The following is a 23,080-nucleotide window of genomic DNA, read 5'->3' as shown; positions in this document are numbered from 1 at the left end:
ATCCAGAGCTCACTAAGAGACATTTGAAGAACTCCCAATGATCTTTATATATTTCCAAATGACGAGTCGGGTGGAAAGATCTCATTCGTAATGACACAGTCTATTTTGTATCTGCAATTTAACTTTGGGTGCCTTCAATATGTTTCGTTTACTCAAATATAGTTAGCATCGCGATGTGCTTCAGCCTAAATAACGTAAAAGGTGCAATTTATTTGCCAAATGCAATAGAACGAAAGAGTTTCTGACGAGAGCTCAATAAGTGTAAAAGATCTATAAATATGGTGTTATAAATGATTTAAATAACGGATTTTATACATGATTTTAAAATATTTTTTCATGCATCAGCTAGTCACAGGGGCCTTTAATTTGTGCATTGATTAAAAACATTAACTGAAATTGAAAAGACAGTTGAAACTATTTGTTTAGTATGGCTTCTTTTCAACAGGTGAAAATTGAAGTTCCTCAGTACTGTTCCTACACCATGCAGATAAATGCATGCACCCTGAAGGAAGTGAACAGCATGAGTGACGATGGCAAGCCTAACTTCGCGCTTTCCAAGGACACTGAAGAGTTTCAGCAAGCTATGTCCAAGTGAGGAACATTAGCATTTCTGAATCTTGATGCGTGAATTTCAGTGGGGCTTCTCATGTCATCCGCGATAGCATTGCCTGAACAGTCCCAGACTGGTAAAATGGTTTAAACACCATACCGGGGGCAGGCGGCTGCAGTACTTCATCTGAAATAATGTCAGACGAGCAGCGGAGCTCAGGAACACAACCAGCTTTCGTCCTTTGTCTGTAAAAAGACACAATGTTATAAATAACTGCTTGCCTTACAGGCAGCTTAATGTTTAACACATAAGACATTCCTCAGTTCTTAAATGAGTTAATGTCACATTGAAAAAAAATAGACAGTCAAGCTTCAAGTGCTCCTTCACCGTATGCTTCAGATAGATTTTGTCCAGTACTCCTTGTGACTTGTGAATGGTGAATGGTACTTAGCTTACAATTTAATTACATTAATAGGATTTTTAATGACATTAATAGGATTGTATTACATTGGACCAGTCAATGGCCCGTTTAATATTTGGGGCCAACAGCTGCTTAGTCTGTAACAATCACTAATACATTTGGAGGAGAGCACTTAGCTCTTCCTTAACTTTGCAACTTCCAATTTCAAAGAAGGTCTCTTAAACAGCTGTTAATCTCTCACTAAGAGAGGACCCATATCCGTAACTGGATAAAACTGGTTCAACTCAATTTCAGACATCTTTTAGGTATCCTTTGGTTGTGGCATGTTGGTCCTCAATACCTGGCCTGAACTGTGCTCATTTTACACACAAAACAGACACAGTAAGGTCCAATTAATAGGCTGTCATATCTAGATTTCGCAAAAAGAATTTGCCAATCCTGTGATAAATCAAGAAACAATTGGATGTTTAAATGAGGGACATTACAGTCTTCTGGATAGATGAACTAAGATGGTTCAAGTGACACTCCTCATCAGTAATAATCTTGAGCTATGGAAAATGACAAGGAAATGGGATTGGATTAAACAATTTATTTGAAGAGCCAACACTGGCACGCTCGCATTGGACCAACTGATTTACAATACTTCTAAATTCTATGAAATCTTTTTTCTTATAGGTATGAACTGAAATTCACAACTAATGGACATTTGGGTGTCAATCTATACCCAAATAAAAATGAAGCAACCAATATTCTCAACATCAAAAGAGGAATCATTTCTGCCCTTCTGGTGCCAATGGAGTCCAATGAAGATGTACAGACATTTGACATAGTAAGGTTTTTTTAAAAATTAGTTTATCACTGTTCTAGTGCTTTTATGAAAAAATCCAAATCGATGCTTGTTTTAAATGTCCTTTCTACTGCAGAGTTTCTACAATAAAATTACTTGGTCCAAACTGCAATGTTACGTAATTTCCAAGAACATTATTAGCTGTCTCCACAGCTTGGTGTAGAGTTTTCAGCCTGGGACTGAAACTGATCAATTTTGTAATTTAAATTTAAGAAAATAATGTATTTTTCCACTGGGTTAATTCCTAGAAAATGTGCAAAATGGAATCAGTTTTGCTAGGTTCATTTGAATGTAAGCTGTCTAGATTGATTAAAACAAAAAATTAGAACATTTCCAAAACAGTATTATCTTCATGAAATTAGTGAAAAATATGTGATTTCAAAAAATCTTTGAATGCTATTCATTAACTTTCCCAAAGTACAGGGCAAACTAAGAACGAGGTAAAGGGAAAGGGCCAGATCAATAATTTTGATTGTGGATGTTAATTTCAAGATGGCTTGGCATTAGCATCATTTTTCTCTTTCAATGAAATTAAAAACAAATATTTATTAAAAATGCAATTTTTTCTTTCCTTTGTGACTCAGGCTACTGTGTATGGTAACTGCACAAGTGAAGTCACAGTGAACAACAGAGTGAATGACATAGCTACTCAAATGACAGTCAAAAGAGATCTTACTGCCTGTAATAGATTCACACCTGTTACAGACTACAGAAGTCCTTTGGCACTAGTTACAGGAATGGTAAGAAAACAATAATACCTACTGAAGTGTGAATATTGTTAAGACACTTTTTTATTGCAAATTCAAGTTTTATTATGTGACGTCTCTTTCTTAAAAGCTTTTTCTTTATATACCTAGCACATACCCATGGCATCTTTGCTGAGCAGCAGTCAATCTTGCAGTTATTCCCTTGATGGAAAGAAGCATGTAACAGAAGCCATTTGCAATGAAAAGCACACTTTGCTGTCTCTTACTCAAAAGTAAGTTGCTTCACCTAAAGTATCACTTAAAACTGCTGGATCACAAATCTACATCTTCACATTTTCTTGTAATAGATTTAAAAATTATATTTTGGCACAGTATATCAAGAAGATACAAAAGTATCTGCTCTGACATTTTTAAATATATATTTAGGTTAATAATCTGTTTTAAAGAGTTTAGGTTGTTTTTTAATTTTACTTGTTTGGTAAATTTTGGGCTGTCTTTCTGATGCTGTTATGCATGTTACTATATACCTTTTTAGCACTCTTAATATGTTTCCAAAATTGGCATTTTAATGAAAATCTGTTAAATGAAAATCACTTACCCATTAGAAAACATAGTAAGGGTGAGTTACACTCCTGAACTGTAAATTTTACGTTAAAAACCTATTGGCTGCCTTGAATCTAAATGATCCAAAAATCCTCATGTTCATTCTTAATCATTAAAGAACTCTTAATAACTTACTAACTTTTGATAAACTTAGTAACTCTTACAACTTACCGCTTGTTCGGTCACCACCTCTCCCGATTTGCTACTTCCCTCCCTGACCCTCCAGTTCACCTGCTTGCCGCTTCCCTCTCTTATTCTCCTGATTTGCCACCTCCCCTGAGTTACTATCTATCCCGGTCTCCACTTCCCTCCCTCTCTTCCCCTCTGATGTTGACCATCCTGCTCACCACTTCGATCTGCCTCTCCCTCTTGTTCATCGCTTCCCTCTCCCGAACCCTCATATTAGAATACATTTTAAGCTGAAACACCTGTACACTTTACAATATTTCTCAAACTGGCAACTATCAGAGAAAAAAATATATGCTTGAAAATTCCTTTTTAAGAACCGTTGGTAAATGTGTTTATTTTGCTGAATACACACTCGGGATGGCAATTTAAGAAAAATAAACCATTTGTGTTTTGGCTCTTGCAACGATCTGCATATTTCCTGACAATCATTGCTTCCAGTATGTATCCTCCATTTTATTCCATACTGCATAAACAATTTTGTGCATATAAGTTCACGGGTGAACTAACCAATTGGTTAAAGAAACCTTCCAATTTGATTAACGCTTCCACTATGAAAAACAATCAGATGCCAGGAGACATTCTTAAGTTACTTCTGTCTGCTATAACAGTTGTCCATTTCAATCTTTGAAGTAAGTATGGTAAAGATAGAGCATCTGTGAGGCCTTAGACTGCTTAAGTTAAATAACTGGCTTGTTCTGCCCACTTCCTTACCCGTGGAAATTGCCAAAAAACTTCCGCCTGTTACTTTTTAAAATTAATTCCTGGAAATAAGAACAATTTTTATTGCAGTTATTGATTCAGAAATGCAGCAATGGGATATGGAATCATGTTATAACAACACTTCTCCATTATCCTCTGTATAAGTCCATGGCATTTCATGTACCAGTATCAGAGTGCCAGTTACATTTTGATGCTATCAGAGAACCACCTGCCTCTCTGTTAATAACAAAAAAACATTTTTTCTTTAGACCTTACAGCTACAGGAGGTCTCCTGGGCAACAGGGGAAGCTTTCTAAAAATGTTAGAATCAACCTTAGGCCTCCAACCTTGCCCAAGTGCATGTTAAACGTTGTGTAATTTGAAACCTAAAACTGCATTTTGTCAATGGAATCATAATAAAGTACTTGTAATAGTGATTTAATGTTTTTTTTCCTTGTTAGAAATCAAAATGGAGCTGTGTCACAAGTAAAGCAGACACTTAAACTTGAAAATTTCAGTCCATCTAATATCAGATACTTTGCTAGTGGTAAGATATTGATCTTAAACTCTGAATGTTTTATAGCTATAGAAACAAAAAAAAATGGAAAAGCTCAGTTAGCCTGGCAGCATCAACTCTGAAGAAGAGTCATACCGATTCAAAACGTAATTCTGTTTCTCTCTCCACAGATGCTGCCAGACTTGCTGAGTCTTTCCAGCATTTTTTTAATTTCAGATTTCCAGCATTCACAGTATTTTGTTTTTCTTACTGTTTCTTAGATCTTGTTTACAGTATTCTTTCATCTTGGTCTTACGCATTGAAATATTTTCAAGTTATATATATATATATATATATATATATATAGGAAGATAAGGGTGAGGTTTTCTGGCCACGCTCGCCCCAAGATTGGAAAATCCTGCCCGAGGTCAATGGACCTTTGCATGGTCCTGTCCCTACAATTCCCGTGGCGGACGGGATGGGAAAATTCTGCCTACAGTCTCTAGCTTGTCATTTTACATTTCTTTTAAAATCTGTAGAATACTGTATGATTTAGAATATGGTCATTTAAGTTTTTGTATATTGAAATGAAGGATAGAGATAATTTTATGACTTTGCATTCTCAATTGGGTACCTCAAATAAGGAATTTTGGTGTATTCTCATTAATGAATGGATGATAATGGGGAATAAACACAATATCCCAGTCTGTGCTACGTAGTGAGTTCCCAATATGCCAGTGAAACCTGGTGGGAAACAAAACATCGGGCAAACTTACAGGAAAATTTTCTGCTGGCTAATGTTTTGATAATAGCCTCAAAATGCCAACTTTTGGATTCGGCATTAAACCGAGGTCCCATTTTCCTGTTTGGGCAGATGTAAAAGATTCATTGTACTAATTCAAAGAAGAGTAGGAGAATTTCTGCAGTGTCCTAGCCAATATTTATTCCTCAATCAATATCAGAAAACAATATTATCCAGTCATCATCACATTACAGTTTGTGGGAGTTTGCTCTGAGCAAATTGGCTGCTGTGTTACCTACATTACAATAGCTTAAAGTTTAAAGAGGCTTACATTAACACTGCAATGAAGTTACTGTGCAATAGGGACCACAGTTCAAAGATAGTTCATTGGTTGAATAGTGCTTTGAGATGGCCGATGTTCATCAAAGGTGCTATATAAATGCAAGTTTAGTTTTCTTTTTTAGAATACATTCCATCCAACCTTCAAGTCTGTGACTGCTCTGGAAAGGAAAATCAAGTGGACTGCGCCATGGAAGGCTAATCAATGTTTTCGGCTTTACTTTATCACCAGTAAAACCTGGGGAAGGATAGAATGTCAGAAATTTTCCTCAGTGTATCCAGATTGTGCAAAAGTACTTCTCCAGATCCACAAAGAAATATGCTGCTCTGAGATTCTCTGCTTCCCACTCACAGAATTGTTTGAAATATTCTCCGACCACTTCTCCATTCCTCTGTGGATGGATTGACTCTAAACCTCACAATTCACAATTGTGACCTTCCTAAAGCTGGGCAATTGCCTCATTGGGGCTGTTTTGAGTGTGCAGCTGGATAACAAGGAATTAAAAATAAAATAAGCTATACTGATTAAATACCTAAACCTCAGTTAAGTAGCAAGACCCATTAGCTTTAGCAAGACCCATTAGCACTGGCCTGATTAGTGGTCAAGGACAGGACCATATGGATGTGTAGGGGGTGCCTCGGGTGTTCTTACTAACAGGTTCAATGTTCATGCTATCTGTGTGGATGAGGGCAAGGTCTACAGAATAAATAAGCAAAGTGACATAGCACCATGGTACAGGAAGCCATTCAAATGGGGAGAGTGAAAAGCAATGAGGTGATGGTAAAAGAGTGTATTGTTAGGGAAACGGATATTATTCTCTGAAGCTGCAACTGGGATTTCTGAAGGTTGTTTTGCCTGCCCAGTACCAAAGTTACCAAAGAGAGATATTATCTCTCAGCCTGAGAAGAATTTGGAGCAGGAGAGGAGGATCCATTTAGAGTCATAAGGCGGGATTTTACGGCCTTGCTCGTCCCGAAACTGTAAAATCCTGCCCAAGGTCAACGGACATTCCCATTATTCACCCCTCGCCTGCTCTGATTCCCGTGACGGGCAGGGGGGTGAAGCTTTGGCCATAGAGATTTGCAACACAGAAAGAGGCCCTTTGGCCTATCATATCCGCACCGTGGTTCATGTAAGAACCAATTATATAAATAAAACCATGAATGAGGTTCTATTGAGAGAATTTGAAAAGCTGGGATAAAAATTAAAACAAAGAACCTCTCTGATTATTCCCTGAGCCAATGGAAATTACCATAGAGAATAAAAGAAATGCTGGTTTCCTCTGAATGAAGTTTTAAATAAGTAGGCACTACATAAACAAGGCGGATGTCAGTGTCCTGACAAATCAAAAAACTAGGACAGTAATCAATGCTTTAAACTATTGGAGAAGAGGAGTTGGGGGGAGTTCAGGAAAGTGCAAAAAGTGGAAGAGAAATGTCAAGTTCTCGAGCAGAGTAGCAATGTGTATTAAGATAAAGAGAGTGATAAGTACAGTAATGCTCTCTTGTGAAAGGGTAGACATATCTTAGAACAGTGCTTCCCAAACTGTTTCCCAGTTTGATCCCATTGTAATGCTTCAGACTTAGTGAGACTCCAAGTGAAAATTTGGGAGATACGAGAGTTGTTGGCAGTGTATTGGGAGCCCCATGTTGTTGAGTTGGGGTGGAGGCTTCAGTTGTTGAGAAGGGGGCCTTTGCTCTTCTGGAGGGGGTGGGGGGAGGAAATGAGAGGAACCGAGCACAGGGGGAGTTGATGAAAAGGCAGGGTTTCTCCAAAAATGAGGAGCACCTATCTACTCACTGGTTTTTCTTTGCTGCAGTCGGGCCGGTGAGGGCAATCCATTGGGCCATGCCTTCCAACGAAAGAAAAGAAAAAACACAACTTTGCACCTGTCAGAAGTCAGTGCGAGCTCCATGACAGCTTTTGCTGCCTCAGAGTGATCGCAATTGATCCCATTGAGGGTAATGACCCAAAGTTTGAGAAGCCGGTTATGGAGGAAGTTCAGCAAAGGTTCATTGGGATGAGGGGATTGTCCAATGAGGCAAGATTGAGTTGACAAGGCCTATATTCCCTAGAATTTAGAGGAATGAGTGGTAATCTAATTGAAACAGATAAAAGGAATTTGACAAAATAAATGTTAGGCAGATAATTCCTCTAGCAGGGAGCTTGGAACTCAGGGTCATAGTCTTAGGGGTGGCAACGGGTTCCCCAGTGATGGGACAGGCGAGCACACAAAATGCTGTAGACTTCAGTGAGACTAGAAGATCCCACTAGAGGGCAATGATGAACCATTTCCATCATGAAAAATATGCTGGAGGGGATTGGAAAATTTGCGCTATGAATAAGGGCATTTCAAACTATTATCAGGAAAAAATAAACATTGTAAAGGTTATGAATCTTTGGAATTCTGTACCACAGAGAATTGTGGATATCCAGTTGTTGAGTATATTCAAGACAGAGATTGATAGATGTTTGGTTACTCAAAGGACATGGGGCTAGCTGAGGTTGGAGATAAACCATGGTCCTATTGATTGACGGAGCAGATTCAAATAGCCAAATGGTCTAATCCTGATCGTACGTATTATGTTCTTGCAGCCTGGTTTTCAAATAGGTGATATTGGGCGGACTTCACACCTCCCAAACCTACTTCCAATTAAACTCCCCCTATAATGAACAGCAACATGATTATGGATAATAGATTTATTTCAGCATGGACACTAAGAGCTCTTTTTAAATGATCTTTTCCAGATGATTCAACAATCATGAAAGAATTGACTTTGGAGCATGCTGATAGTAGAGCAAAGAATATAGATTCTACAGTGTCATTACTACAGGATCTGATCAAACTAACTGAGAGTGGTACGAACCGGGAAAGAGCTAATCTGTTTCAAAAGTTTGTTGTTGAATTGAGGAGAATGGAGAAAGATACTTTCGAAACTGCTTTACCTAAATTCATTGAAGTGGAAGCATCCAGGTAATCAAGATAATTTGGTATTTCTTCCACTGTACCTATCCATTAAATGAGCATAAAACAGTGGGTGCTAAAAGAACAATTTTATTACTAGCAACTTTCTGTTTATAATGTAAATCATGGTTATAATAGAGGCCATTAAGGAATTATTAATAATTCTTAATGCTAACCAATGCTGTTTTCCTTTCAACATAATCCATCAATGTCATTGCTTCCAACCTGAGTTGGCATTATTGGGACATATTTTGATGCATTTCACAAGACAGAAATAGGGTAGAAGCAAATAAGAAATGCTGTAATGTGACCAACTGCTGTTTGAATGTCTTTGCTCCGGTCGAAGCAATCGTCCCATGGCTTCCTATTGGGCTGCCAAGCACCCATCTGAGTCAGGTGGTAGGCTCGTTTAACAGGCAAATTTGGCTCTCAACCCTTACAAAGAGCAGTACTGTGTAGAGGGCACGCCATACATGCTCTGCATAGTACCAGTTGACAGAACAGCCAACCTAGTATCGTATTTTCTTAGTACTGGGATTCATAGGAGTGCTATGCCAGGCGGCACAGTGGTTGGTATTGCTACCTCACAGCACCAGGTTTTATGCCAGTCTTAGGTGACTGTCTGTGTAGGGGTTGCACATTCTCCCCATGTCTGTGTGGGTTTCCTCCGGGTGCTTCGATTTCCTCCCACAGTCCAAAGATGTGCAGGTTAGGTGGATTAGCCAAGCTAAATTGCCCCTTAGTGTCTAAAGATCTCTAGGTTAGAGGAATCAGGAAGGTAAATGTGTGGGGTTAAGGATATAGGGTGGAGGGTGGGTCAGGGTAAGAGCTCTGTTGGAGAGTTGGTGCCGAGGTGATGGGCCAAATGGCCTCCTTCTGCATGTAGGGATTCTATGATTCTAAGTATCACACCATTACTTCTCGCTGATCCACACATTGCCCAAACGAGTGAACATATAGCAGAAAATATCCTTAAATTTAGCTGATGTACAGAAAGTGAAATGAATACTAGGAAATATATTGGAATTTTTAAAAATTGATGAAAGATCATAAAAGACATATCAGAAAGTAAAAGCATATCTTAATTTTCACTCTTTTTCTGAGGGTTATGAAATTCCACACTTTGAAAATCATTTTTTCAGGGTGAGCGAAACTTTTCCGCAGTGGTTATCACTTACCGGAGCATTAAAAGCTCACTAACTGCTGAATGCACTAACTTTCTCAGCCATCCATAAGGGAGAACTGGTGGGCAAGTTTATAGCAAGTTCAGGCATTTCAGTGCCAACACACTTGGTGAAGGTGAATGCTGCTACAACACATCCTGTGGAGTAGCTGGACAAGAACTTAGGGATTTTTGTGCTTAACTGCAGTTGTTAGAAATTGCTGTTTGATCTACCCTGAAATAATCGTCAGCACTGGTAACCTATAACAGGGGAGATTAGAAGGACAAGGTGTTGTTTAGTTCTGAGATTAATGATGTATGTTCATTATTATCATTGCCTGCTAATTTTGGTATATAATACTCACCCGAGTTTTTGCACTTAAATTCCCTTTGTCATTTTAAAAGGCTCATTACTGTTCAAGCACTTCTCCAGTGTGGTACTCCAGAGTGCTTTGGAGTGATCCTGAAAATTCTACAAAGCGAACGAGTCCATCCATTGGTGGCAGATGCAGTTACCTATGCCATAGGACTTATGGCTTCACCATCTGCAAGTATGATTCAGGAAACCCTTGATCAGGCAAAGCTTCGGCATACACGGGGTATCTTTTATGCCCTGAGCCACACAGTAAGAAAGTAAGTGCAGTTGTTAATAAAAACATCTACCATACATGTGGCAAGCTTTTGCAGAAATAGAACTTGTAATATTGACTTCAAATGTCAAATAAGCTGAGGATTTTTATGAGACTGTGTCAAACCTTTAAAAAAAAAACAGTTTTGAATGACTTGTCTTTCCCTTTATTTCCTTACTTGGACTGATATCTACGTAGTTAGTTCTGCTTGTGTTTCAAAGGGTGGTTTGTATGGGATGCAAACCTCGCTAGCTATTCCCAACGCGTCTCTGTAAATAATTAATAAGAACTCATCAGGAGTCATACTGATCCTAAAAGATTTCTGAGGGGAAGAACTATGCTACTCTGCAGTGCTCCATCTAGTGGAAAATCAAATAAATGGCTATAATTTTCTCACAGTAAGAGTTTTAACAACACCAGGTTAAAGTCCAACAGGTTTATTTGGTAGCAAATACCATTAGCTTTTGGAGCGCTGCTCCTTCGTCAGATGGAGTGGAAATGTGCTCTCAAACAGGGCACAGAGACACAAAATCAAGTTACAGAATACTGATTAGAATGCGAATCCCTACAACCAACCACTCGACAATCACCAGGCAAGACTGTTCTCTTCCTGTGGGGGAGCACTTCAGCAGTCACGGGCATTCAGCCTCTGATCTTCAGGTAAGTGTTCTCCAAGGCGGCCTTCACGACACACGATAGCGCAGAGTCGCTGAGCAGAAACTGATAGCCAAGTTCTGCACACATGAGGACAGCCCAAACCGGGATGTTGGATTTATGTCACATTATCAGTAACCCCCACAGCTTGCCTCCTGGACTTGCGGGCTATCCTGTCTGGAGACAATACACATCTCTTTAAACTGTGCTTAATGCTCCCTCCACCCACATTGTCTGTATTTTTAAGATCTGGTTGGCTGTAGGGATTCGCATTCTAATCAGTATTCTGTAACTTGATTTCTGTGTCTCTGTACCCTATTTGAGAGCACATTTCCACTCCACCTGACGAAGGAGCAGCGCTCCGAAAGCTAATGGTATTTGCTACCAAATAAACCTGTTGGACTTTAACCTGGTGTTGTTAAAACTCTTACTATGTTCACCCCAGTCCAACGCCAGCATCTTCACATTATAATTTTCTCAAACAGAGAAGTTTGAATGTAGGGCCCTATTTTACCATTTAGATCCTAAGTGCTGGGCGGACTTGAAACTGGGAGTGTTTCAGATCTGACTTTTAGACCTGTTCTCCGGCGTTTCCATACGTACTCTGTCTGAAAAAAATCAGTGATTTTGAATGGCAGTGCACAAGACTGTGGGCGGGGTTTAATGTGTCCAAAATCCTGCAGCTCCAATCGGCACCTCCAACTGCGCGTGCGAGAAAAAAATGATAGAATGCTGTTCCCCTGCTACTTCCCTCCCCAGCCAGATAATGCCTCCCTGTGGCCCCACAGACAATGCCCCACCCCCACCCCCCCCCCCCCCCCCCCGCAACATTACTGACCCCCTTATTCCCCCACCCCCTCTGCCATCCAGACCAATCACGGGCTCCTCCTCCCCTTCCCCCTCACTGATCTCAGACAGAGTGGCAGCAGACCCCCCCCCCCACCCCCCCCTCAAGCAGAGAGCCGTCAGACCATCCTCTCCCCCCTCAAGCAGACAGTTACTTTCTCACTAACTGGAGCGCCCAAATCTGACTTTTGTGGAGCATGTCTGTTTCACGTTGATTCTGGATGGGCGAACGTGGTGATAAAGGGGGAAGTGCTAATGCATATAAATGGCCGTCGCACCTGTTTTGGGCGCGGTCTCGATTGCGACCATTCTCAGGCCTTGGTAAAGGGGGAACCGGCGCAGAGGCGGGGGTAGATCGAGCTACTCACCTCACGCCCGATTTTACCAAGTTTTCGCGCCTGAAAACAGGCGCAACTTGATGATAAAATTGGGCCTGTAATTCGCAATCGGGGTTAGAGTTTCAGATTGGAAAGATATAACTGGAGCACAGGAGTTGCTATATTTGTTGGTATGGCAAACAAATAGAAAAGAGTCCGTTTTACTTCTTTATATGAAAAGATTTCAACAATTGTACTCAACTAGCTTAACTGTTGCGGTGTAAAATGTTTGGTGTTCCCAGGAGAGTACTAATGTTTTAATTCAATAAACATTGGCCGGAATTCTCAAACCTTTCACACCCCACTGCCACTGCCAGTGAGAACAGAGAATTTAGCATACAGCTAAATCTCCATTCACTACCTGCAGCTGGATTGGAGAATCTAGATGCTGGCAACGTCAGAGAATTCGGCTCGTTAACCTAAGAATAATTTGCTGCCAACCTTTGGTTACAAGTTGTAACCAAGATGACGTGCTTACAAAGAAGTCATCACCTTCATGACAGAGTTTTAAATAAAGATCCCTTATCTCTACCAGACACAATGCAATGATATAAATAACATTGGAGTGCATCATCATTACACTTGGGCATTAAATTCCACCCATGCTCTTGCAAAATGGATAGTTTCCACTTCACAAGTAATTAAAGTTTAGGCAAACAACTTCATGCATCTTGTATTTATTTAAATATTTTGACATCCATCTTTTACTGTATAAATTAATGGAAATGACAAATTTGGTGGATTACCTTACACAACGTCCAGGGTGTAAAATAATTTCAGCAAGGTATAAAATGAACCTTGGAATGAAAATTAAAATGTTAGGAATCTAATTTACCATTCACAAGGAGGATATTGTAAATAAATAAATGATTATGGCCGCACATTTTTAAAGCTCAAATTATACACAAACCATTCCTGATCATTTGGGAAGCCAAGGAAACTTAAGAAAAAGGAGGTGGAGCAAGTCACTTTGCCCTTTAAGCCTCTTCGACCAGTCAACAAGATCATGGCATTCTTTCGACCCCAGCTCCAACTTCTTACACTATCCCCATATTCCCGAAATCCTTTTGTAGCCAAAAACATCCTCTTGACCTCTGTTTGAATGTACTTATTTTATAATATCAATAATAGCAAAGTTATTTTAATGGTGAAACTGGTGAAGTCGTGTTACAAATGACAAATTAATTGTAAAAACGTTATGTTTTGGCTTATATTTTAATATTAATTTCTAAATAGGAATAGCCATATTATGCTATGAAACTATACGGAAATATTTTGATGTGATGTGTCTTTATAAAGATTATAAATCGTTTCACATTCCAACTGTTAATCCTTTAATAATCCTATTAGGTTTTATGATGAAACCAAGGCTGTAGTTCCAGAACTAAAAGCTGTTGCGGATTACTTGATGTCCATAATTGGAACTGACTGCTCTGGTGATGAAGGCAGTGTCTACCTGACTCTAAAGGTAACAGAGTACGATTTGCGACCAATTGATTTCTTAACACTTGGAAATTAATTGAATATGGCTATAACTGTGATTTATGTTTTCATTTTGTAGGCATTGGGAAACATGGGACAGGCAATGGAGAATGCAGTGCCTGAAATTAATGCAAATCTAATAGCATGTATTAACAATGATCAAGTCTCCCCCTCTGTTCAACAAGCTGCAATTCAAGCTCTGAGACAGATGACCTTGAACAATGAGGTAATGTCACTTTTGGAAAACATAAAGATGTTCATTTTTGCTGTTTTTATTGAGAAACATATTGAACAGGATACATCAAAGAAGCAAGTGATTAATTGTGCTTAAATCACCTCAATCCTGAACTTTAAAAGTCTGTAAGTTCGAGAAGGAATGAGAGACAGAAGGAGAAGAACAGTCCAGTCATTTTGAGCACTTGGATATGAATAAGTACTTAGAATATCTCTTGCATTTCTATAAATAGGACATCGCAAGAATATTTTCAATTTTGTAATCTTTTATATGCAGTGATATTGGAGATATCTGGGGCTAATTACTTCTGCTCCTTTTAGGAATGGGCATCAGACATTCCAGGAGTAGATAAGTCAGAAATTGGGATGGAATCCATCTCCAATAGGTTCCCAACCTGCTTAGCAGAAATGATAACTACAGACCAGAGTATTGGAGATATGTATTCTGCCCTTCCCTCTTAGCCTTGAAATTATGGAAATATATACCTCAGAATGAGGCCGGGAATTGAAGCTCCTCAGTAAGTCAAAGCAGACCAATTAAGTCCCCACAGGACATTCTACCCACTGCAGTACCTGTTGTTATGTCGACATGCAGTGAGGTTTATCACTAGGCAATGTTTAAATTCAACAACACTCGATTCAAGTGGCACAGGATTGAGGGAATTTTATCATTGGCCTTTTTGCTAACATTTATGATTTTGTGCCACATTTGCAAGTTAACAACAATTTAATGATTATCTTGCTGTTTTGATTATTCTGTTAAATAATGCAGCCGATTAAATCCTGAATGATGCACGTCCAAATGTAAAGTCTTACCCTCAGCCCCCACTCTGATCCTATTGGGGTCAGGTGGATGATAAATGTGTGGTGGGTCCTTAGTTAATTCAGATCTGGAACAAGCTTGGAACCGCCTGCCAAAACACTCATTGCACTGGAGAAGAGATTGTTGAGCGTTCCATAAAAAGAAAAAGTTGTACTCTCCATGTGTATAATGCAGTCAAAAAAAAACTTTTTGAAGGGTCATTCCTTGATTCCTCATGTTGGTCCTTATTGGAATTGGTGCACAGGTGAAACCAGTGGGCAGAATGTCCTGTGGGGACTTAATTGGGAAGATAAAATTGAAGTTTGTACCAAATGTCTACTTACACCCCGATATTCTGCCAATTTTATTAAAATACACCAGAATGACAAACCTGCTGGAGTGTTTTGAGGATGTTACTTGTAGCATAGATAAAGAGGAAACAGTTGATTTGGTGTATTTAGATCTTTGGAAGGTCTTCAGAAGGTCAATGTAGGAGGTGAGGAAACACATCCAGAACACATGGGATTGGAAGTATACTGTTGTCGATTGGGAGTTGGTTAGCAGACAGAAAACAACGTAGGAATAAATGAGTCATTTCCAGGATGGCACGCTGTTACTAATGGGATTCCGCAAGGATCAGGGCTTGGGACACAGTTGTTCACAATCTATATTTGGATGCAGGGGCCAAATGTAATATTTCCACATTTGCTGATGACACAAAACTAGGTGGAAATGTGGATTGTGAAGATGATGCAGGAGGTTTCAAAAAGATTTGGACAGGCTCAGTGAATGGGCAAGAACATGGCAGATGGAATATAATGTGAGTAAGTGTGAAGTTATCCACTTTGGTAGAAAATACAGAAAGGCAGAGTGTTTCAAAAATGGTGAGGGATTGTTAAATCTTGATGTCCAAAGAGACCCGAGCGTCTTTGTTTATGAGTCTCCAAAAGTTAACCTGTAAGGGCAGCAAGAAATTAGGAAGGCAAATGGTATGTTGGCCTTCATTACAAGGGGATTTGAGTACAGGACTAAAGATGTTTTGCTGCAGTTATATAGATCCTTGGCGAGACTGCACCTGGAATTCTGCATACAGTTTTGGTTGTCTTATCTGAGGGTGGATGTTATTTGCCATAGCAGGAGTGCAACAGAGGTTCACCAAACATATCTCTGGGGTGGTCGGATTGTTTTCTGAGAAAGAATTCAGGAAACTGGATCTGTATTCTCTAACGTTTCAAAGAGTGAGAGCTGATCTCATTGGAACTTACACAATTATTACAGGATGTGACAGGATAGATTGGATGTGGATCAGATGTTTCCCCTGGCTGGTATGTCAAAAAAACCAGGGGACATAGTTTCAGAATAACAGGCAAGCCATTTAAGATTGAGATGAGGAGGAATTTCTTCACTTTGAGGGTGGTAAATCTTTGGAATTCTCTACCTCAGAAAGCTGTGACAGTTCAGTCATTGAACATGTTCAAGGTGTAAAGCAATAGATTATGGATCCTAATGGCATCAGGTGATATCAGGTTAGTGGAAAGAATTGCAAAAGTGGTAGTTAATCAACCTCAATTGGTTTGAATAGTGGAGTAGGCGCTGGGGGCCGAATGGCCTGCTCCTGTTCCTATTTCTTATGGTCTTAATGTAATGGTATAAACAAGAATAAATCAACATAAGTAATCAGGGTTGAAGGAAAGCACCAAACGCAAACCAAATATTTCTTCTTTTAGTTTTACATTTTCCGATCAGTTGTGCACAACTGGACGTTGCATGTTTAAGAATCTGTAATCATGATGCTGTAAAAATACATTCAGAGAAACAGAAAATATTGTGAAGAAGAAACAACAGAAAAATGACAGGCAGGGATTTTTCAGTGGGACTCATTGTGGGGATACGGAGGGCAACCAAAAATCCATTGATTTTCATCAGGACGAGACAATCCCAGTGACAGTGGGGCCAGGAAATCCAGCCCTTTGTTTCCTGATGCACCAAAACTTCTGAGTTTAAACGTACACTATTTTGACCCTGTGTGATTTCAGCAAATTTGTGTGCATGGCACTTTAACTTAGATTGGGGCCAAAAGATGAGTTGAAATATGTTCAGGGAAGGGATCGAAACTCTGGTGAGAAAGAACAAGGACATTTGAGCGGTTTCTCTATTTTTAAGGTTGGGTATTTACTTTATACCCCAATTATGCACAACCTTTCCCCTTTATTTACTCTTCCTCATCTGTGTCAATCTTTGCATGGAAATATGATCTTGCCACACTTCTGGCTAAGTTATGGCAGTGGAGCAGGAATCCAAGCCACGGTTTTCATGGTCTGATTGTCCTTTCATATCTTGCCTAAATGGCAAATCTTTCTTTGTGGGTGTAGACAGAGACCATAAATTTCCCGTCCCGCCCATCGCAAGAATTGTAGTGGGCGGGACAGAAAATTTGGCCGATCATTTGAAGGTCCATTGACCTCGAGCGGGAATTTCCGGTCTCGGGATGAGCACAGCCGGAAAATCCCGCCCAGTGTGTGAGAATCTGCATAAAGCTGAAACAAATTCTTTCCAACTCAAAATCACTATATACATGTCTTTGACAATTCATACTACTTGATAGTGATCATAAGCAGATGGCCTGACTTAATTACTCCTTGCTAACCTCGGGAATTAAGGCCAATTGTTGGGCCCAGCTATTGTACAAGCTGAGACTGCAGCTAACCCGGGGGCTTGAATCTTGTCCGTTTTTCTGTTACTTATTGCCGTTGTATAATTGTCATCACCACTGTCGCCTTTGGATGAGCTACTGAAGGATATTTTTATGTGCAGATCAAGCTGTTGCCATATCAATAATTTTAATTCCAGCTTCGCAATCTGCTTCTCGAAGTACTGAAAGATTTGAAAGGATCTGTGCAAAAGAGAATCGGAGCCTATTTATTAGTCATGAAGGATCCATCATCAAACCATCTAAAAAAAATCATAAGACACCTACCAAAGATTGAAAATGTCCAAGTCCAAAGTTTTGTTTCTACACATCTTGCCAATATTCACAAATCTGAGGATCCCAATGTCCAAGTGTAAGTAAACTACTATAGTACAAATTTTAGCATTAATGTCCACACCCATGTTTGACTGTAGAGATACTGATGACTTGTAAAGGAACACTATGTCATTTCAATTTCCATATTCATCCATATGGGGCAGAATTCTCCCAAAAATTTCAAAGGGGGCGACATCACCGGCTCTTTATGCCGGTCGGTTGGTGTAGCAAGCCAGTAAGGTCACGAGAGAGGTGAAAAACCTGGTTTGTGCCCGGTTTCTCACCTCTCGCGATAGTATCAGCCCTGTTAAGGTGGTGTAATCCTGGGCGCGAGATGGATTTAAATATTTATAATTGAATTTAAATATTATTAGTGAGCCCGGGATGCAATCACCCGAGCTCCCTTGCCTTAACGACCTCACCAGTGGAGGTCCTCACCTGTGAGGATCACTTATGGTCCCCCACCAAGGGAACAGATGTGATGGTCTTGCCGGTGGGACTAGAAGCCATTGAGGCCTTCCAGGTGGTCAGGGGTGGGCAGTGCTCCTTGGCTGGCACTGCCAGCCTGGGACCTCGGCAGTGCTACCCTGGCACTTCCCACCAGGCACCCTGGGCAGTGATCGACCGGGGAGTGGCGAACAGGGGCAGCAATCGGTCAGGGTGGGTGGAGGGGGTTTGAGCGGGGTGGTGATCCACTGAGGGGGTCGGTGAACTGGGGCAGTGATCAGCCAGGGGCATGGGCATCTCCCAATGTGCTATGTACTCTTGCACATGGTACAGTGAGAGATCAGGGCACATGTGAAATAGCATCCTCCAGTAGTCAGCAACTAGCTTCCCAATGTGAATAGACTCCATCCACTCCCCCTACTGGCAAGAATTACACTGTGCCACATTGATTTTTCTAAGTGTCATAAAATATGGTTCTTTCTCTCGTCGAAAAAATAGATCTGAAGCCCTCCCGTTTTCACACTCGTTCGGCACTTAGGGGACAACCTTACCAAAAATATTCTATGTGTCATACCGGCAAGAATAATGAAGTGATTCACGTCGGTCTCTCAGGTGCACTCCAAACCGCAATCCTCCCACACTCAGTCACATTTTTGGTGAGTTGGGAGTATCGCGCCCATAAGGAGGGTAGGCAGGGCTTCAGAGTGCCCTGATCTCTCATTGTAATGGAAGATTCCCTCCCTCCCCCCACAGACATCAGGCCCCCCCCCCCTCATGTTCCCCCACCTCCCAAGCATGGGTTGCTGGTATTGATGCCCTCCCTATGAATCCCCCTGACATGTAGCCCCCATCATGACCCCCAACGTGCCCCCCTATCAAGGACCTCTGGCATGAGCCCTGCCATCATAGAGTCCGCATCATAGCCCCCATTCAAGCCCCACCCTTTTGGCACTGCCCTGGCACACTGGTGACACCGAACTGGCACTACCGGGGTGCCTGGTGGCCATTGCCGGGGTGTCTGGTGGCTACCCACCACCAAGTAGGTACTGCTCAATGGGCACCACCCAGCCATGCCCCACCCGCCCAGGGGCTTCAATGGCCTCTGAGCTCCCCCGGCATGAACATCACGCCAGGTCTCCATTAGTCTCTCACTATCTCACCACGCTCAAAGGCCGAGACTTCTGTGTGCTGGGCTATGCATGTTTAAATGCTACTTTAAATATGCTAATTGGCTCACGCCTTCTCTGGGTGAAATCTGGTTTGTGCCATTAGGTAGGGGCCAGGAGACTTGCAAATTGTTTGGGGGCGGTCATTAAAAAGAGATTTTTAGGCCCGCATGTCATTCTCCAGGATTGGTGCAATCTACTAACAATGTGATGAGGTCGGAGAATCGCCCCCATGGAGTGAGCTTGCTGATGAGAATAAATATTTCTTTCCCTTCGCCTAATTAATAATTAGAACCTAGAATGGTTGCAATTGATATATGTTTATCTATGTCTGTTACATGGGTATTGCTAATCTTTTTGAAGAAACATCTGAATGTGGCAATAATAATCATATATGGCACAGTTAAATTATTGTGTTTTTCTTTGCACAGACTGAAAAAAAAATTATTCGATGCTCTTCAAGAAACTGATCTCCCAGAACCCTTGAATTTTAGAAGGTTTTCGAGAAACTATAATGTGTACAAAAAAATTAACATTCCAGGAAAACAGGAGGCTCTGGCAGCCGGATTGAAAAGCAATGTCATTTTTGAGCAAGAAGGATACTTGCCAAGATCAGTAATGCTGGAAACTACTTTAAATGTTTTTGGTCAACCCATGGATTTTTTTGAGGTAGGTACACATATGATGCAACCCAAACATGTTTGCCTCTAATTTAAATCAAATTAAATCCCCCTTAGACAAATGCCAGCAGATAGAGGCATAGAGGTTTACAGCATGGAAACAGGCCCTTCGGCATTGACACCCTCCCTATGAGTCCCCCTGCCTTACCCCGACATGTGCCCACCCCCCATCATGACCCCCTATCATGGACCTCCGACACGATTCACCCCTGCATGAGCCCCCCCCCCCCGCCATCATAGCCCCCGCATCATGGCCCCCATTCAGGCTCCACCCACTTGGCACTGCTCTGGCACACTGGCGACACCCAACTGGCACTACCGGGGTGCCTGGTGGCCACTGCCATTATGTCCAGCAGCCACCACCACTGTGCCAGGCGGGTTCCATCAGTACTGCCACCCAGTTTTTACCACTGGTAAACTAAGTTAATCCCAATTTCCCACATTTGGCCCATATCCCTCTATACCCATCTTACCTATGTAACTGTCTAAATGGATAAGAATGGTTCGATTAAGCAGACTGGATAAGAATGGTTCGATTAAGCAGACTGGATAAGAATGGTTCGATTAAGCAGACGCAGCATGGATTCATGAGGGGGAAGTCGTGCTTGACGAACTTGTTGGATTTTTATGAAGATGTGAATAGTGCGGTTGACGGAGGGGAACCGGTGGATGCGGTGTTTTTGGATTTCCAAAAGGCGTTTGATGAGGTGCCTCACAAAAGGTTGCTGAAGAAGATTGGATCACATGGAGTTGGGGGTAGGGTGTTAGCGTGGATTGGGGATTGGCTATCTGACAGGAAGCAGAGAGTCAGAATAAATGGGTGCTTTTCTGGTTGGCAGATGGTAACTAGTGGCATGCCGCAGGGATCGGTACTGGGGCCTCAACTATTTACCATTTATATAGACGATCTGGAGGAGGGGACTGAGTGTAGGGTAACAAAGTGTGCAGACGACACAAAGATAAGTGGAAAAGTGAATCATGTGGAAGGTCTGCAGAGAGATTTGGACAGGCTGAGTGAGTGGGCGAAGATCTGGCAGATGGAGTATAATGTTAACAAATGCGAGCTTATTCACTTTGGAAGAAATAATAGCAAATTGGATCATTATCTAAATAGAAAGAAATTACAACATGCTGCTGTGCAGAGGGACCTGGGGGTCCTTGTGCATGAGACGCAAAACCCCGTCTGCAGGTGCAACAGGTGATCAAGAAGGCAAATGGGATGTTGGCCTATATCGCAAGGGGGATAGAATATAAAAGCAGAGATGTCTTGCTGCATCTGTACAGGGTATTGGTGAGGCCGCAGCTGGAATACTGTGTGCAGTATTGGTCCCCTTATTTGCAGAAGGATATATTGGCCTTGGAGGGAGTGCAGAGAAGGTTCACCAGGTTGATACCAGAGATGAGGGGTGTTGATTATGAGGAGAGACTGAGCAGATTGGGTTTGTATTCGTTGGAATTTAGAAGGCTGAGGGGGGATCTTATGGAGACCTATAAGATAATGAAGGGGCTGGATAGGGTAGAGATGGAGAGATTCTTTCCACTTAGAAAGGAAACTAGAACTAGAGGGCACAGCCTCAAAATAAAGGGGGGTCAGTTTAGGACAGAGTTGAGGAGGAACTTCTTCTCTCAGAGGGTGGTGAATCTCTGGAATTCTCTGCCCACTGAAGTGGTGGAGGCTACCTCGTTGAATATGTTAAATCACGGATAGATGGATTCCTGATCGGTAAGGGAATTAGGGGTTATAGGGATCAGGCGGGTAAGTGGAACTGATCCACTTCAGATCAGCCATGATCTTATTGAATGGCGGGGCAGGCTTGAGGGGCTAGATGGCCTACTCCTGCTCCTATTTCTTATGTTCTTATGTAATGCTTTTAAAAGACATTTGTACCCGCCTCTACTACTGCCTCTGGCAGCTCGTTCCAGACACGATGTCAGCTACTCATTCAAGAGTTTTAAAATTTAGAAAACTAGAAGATTTAAGATAGCTCTTCCCAATGGCTTAGTTGATCAATGCGATACACTAACGTGTAACTTAGCAACAGAGCGAGAAGGTCTCATGTTTCATGTCTAGTGTACATTGACCTTCGCTGACCGCAAGCAGAATGAAGGTAAGGTGAGAAAAAAATAGTTAAGCTTCCTGCTCTGTCAACTAAGGCCTTCCCCTTTGTAGTGGCTTGTGGAGAAGACTGAAGTCAGTTGAGATAATTAAATATCCGACCAGAATTCCTTGCCTAAACTCACATGTAAAGATTGACATTTTTGCTGTTATATTCGGAGGCTTGCTGGTGCCAGTTTAACATAGTAGCTTTAATGTTAACCCTTAACCTCACAATGGGTTGGGGACAGTTAGGGATAAAGTGTAACCATAGCTAAAAATTTAAAAAAAGAAATCAACCAATGTGTCCCCAACTCACTTCATTCTCACCTTGCACGATCTTTAAGTCAACAGGTTGCCTGTGAGATTTGGAATGCTGGAGCTCTTCATTAACATATTTAATTCAGGCTCCCACAATGCAGTTGGGAGCCGGATAGACATACAATAGTTGCTGGCAAGGTTTCTCAGGGCTAGGGAATTCTGACAGTGAAATGATAGTGAAAGTTGCAAACTCCAGCAGGTTAATGGTTTTTAGAGCACCTCTTGTCGGGAGTGTTGCTCCCAGCCTCTCATTGAAGCCTTTGGCCATCTTTCTGTTAATCACAACCTCTCCTTGTTGCCATGGACCCTAACTTGTCATCCTACCCTTGCCCACCACTCACTAAATTCAGTGTTGATCTCATCCTCAACATTGCTTGGAGTTGACATTTGGCAGGAGTTTTGCACCTCATGCCTCTGCACCACACTGCCCATCTGAACGTTAATAACTTGTATTTATATTGCACTGTCAGTTTAATAAAACATCCCAGGTGTGTTGTAAAGCAAACTCTGACATTATGCCATGTAAGACAATATTATATGGTGGATGCAAAAATTAGTCAAATTTGCAGCTTTTGGGGAGCATCTTAAAGGATTAAAAGAG

General features: G+C 41.2%; 1 protein-coding gene across 1 annotated transcript in view; it reads left to right on the top strand.

Moving 5' to 3' along the window:
* The window catches only part of apoba (apolipoprotein Ba), a 73,143-nt gene that overhangs the window by 1,528 nt on the left and 48,535 nt on the right, over window positions 1-23,080 (top strand). The window contains exons 4-14 of the mRNA XM_078213057.1: window positions 446-591; window positions 1,647-1,800; window positions 2,403-2,558; window positions 2,676-2,797; window positions 4,478-4,563; window positions 8,343-8,568; window positions 10,127-10,354; window positions 13,578-13,695; window positions 13,789-13,935; window positions 17,596-17,807; window positions 19,815-20,052. Coding sequence (XP_078069183.1) covers window positions 446-591; window positions 1,647-1,800; window positions 2,403-2,558; window positions 2,676-2,797; window positions 4,478-4,563; window positions 8,343-8,568; window positions 10,127-10,354; window positions 13,578-13,695; window positions 13,789-13,935; window positions 17,596-17,807; window positions 19,815-20,052 — 1,833 coding nt within the window. The remainder of the gene's footprint in view (window positions 1-445; window positions 592-1,646; window positions 1,801-2,402; window positions 2,559-2,675; window positions 2,798-4,477; window positions 4,564-8,342; window positions 8,569-10,126; window positions 10,355-13,577; window positions 13,696-13,788; window positions 13,936-17,595; window positions 17,808-19,814; window positions 20,053-23,080) is intronic.

This window comes from Mustelus asterias, chromosome 5 (assembly GCF_964213995.1).
Source record: "Mustelus asterias chromosome 5, sMusAst1.hap1.1, whole genome shotgun sequence".
NCBI classification, from domain to species: domain Eukaryota; kingdom Metazoa; phylum Chordata; class Chondrichthyes; order Carcharhiniformes; family Triakidae; genus Mustelus; species Mustelus asterias.
The sequence above is the reverse complement of the archived record's forward strand: the minus strand, read 5'-3'. Positions and strand labels throughout refer to the sequence as shown.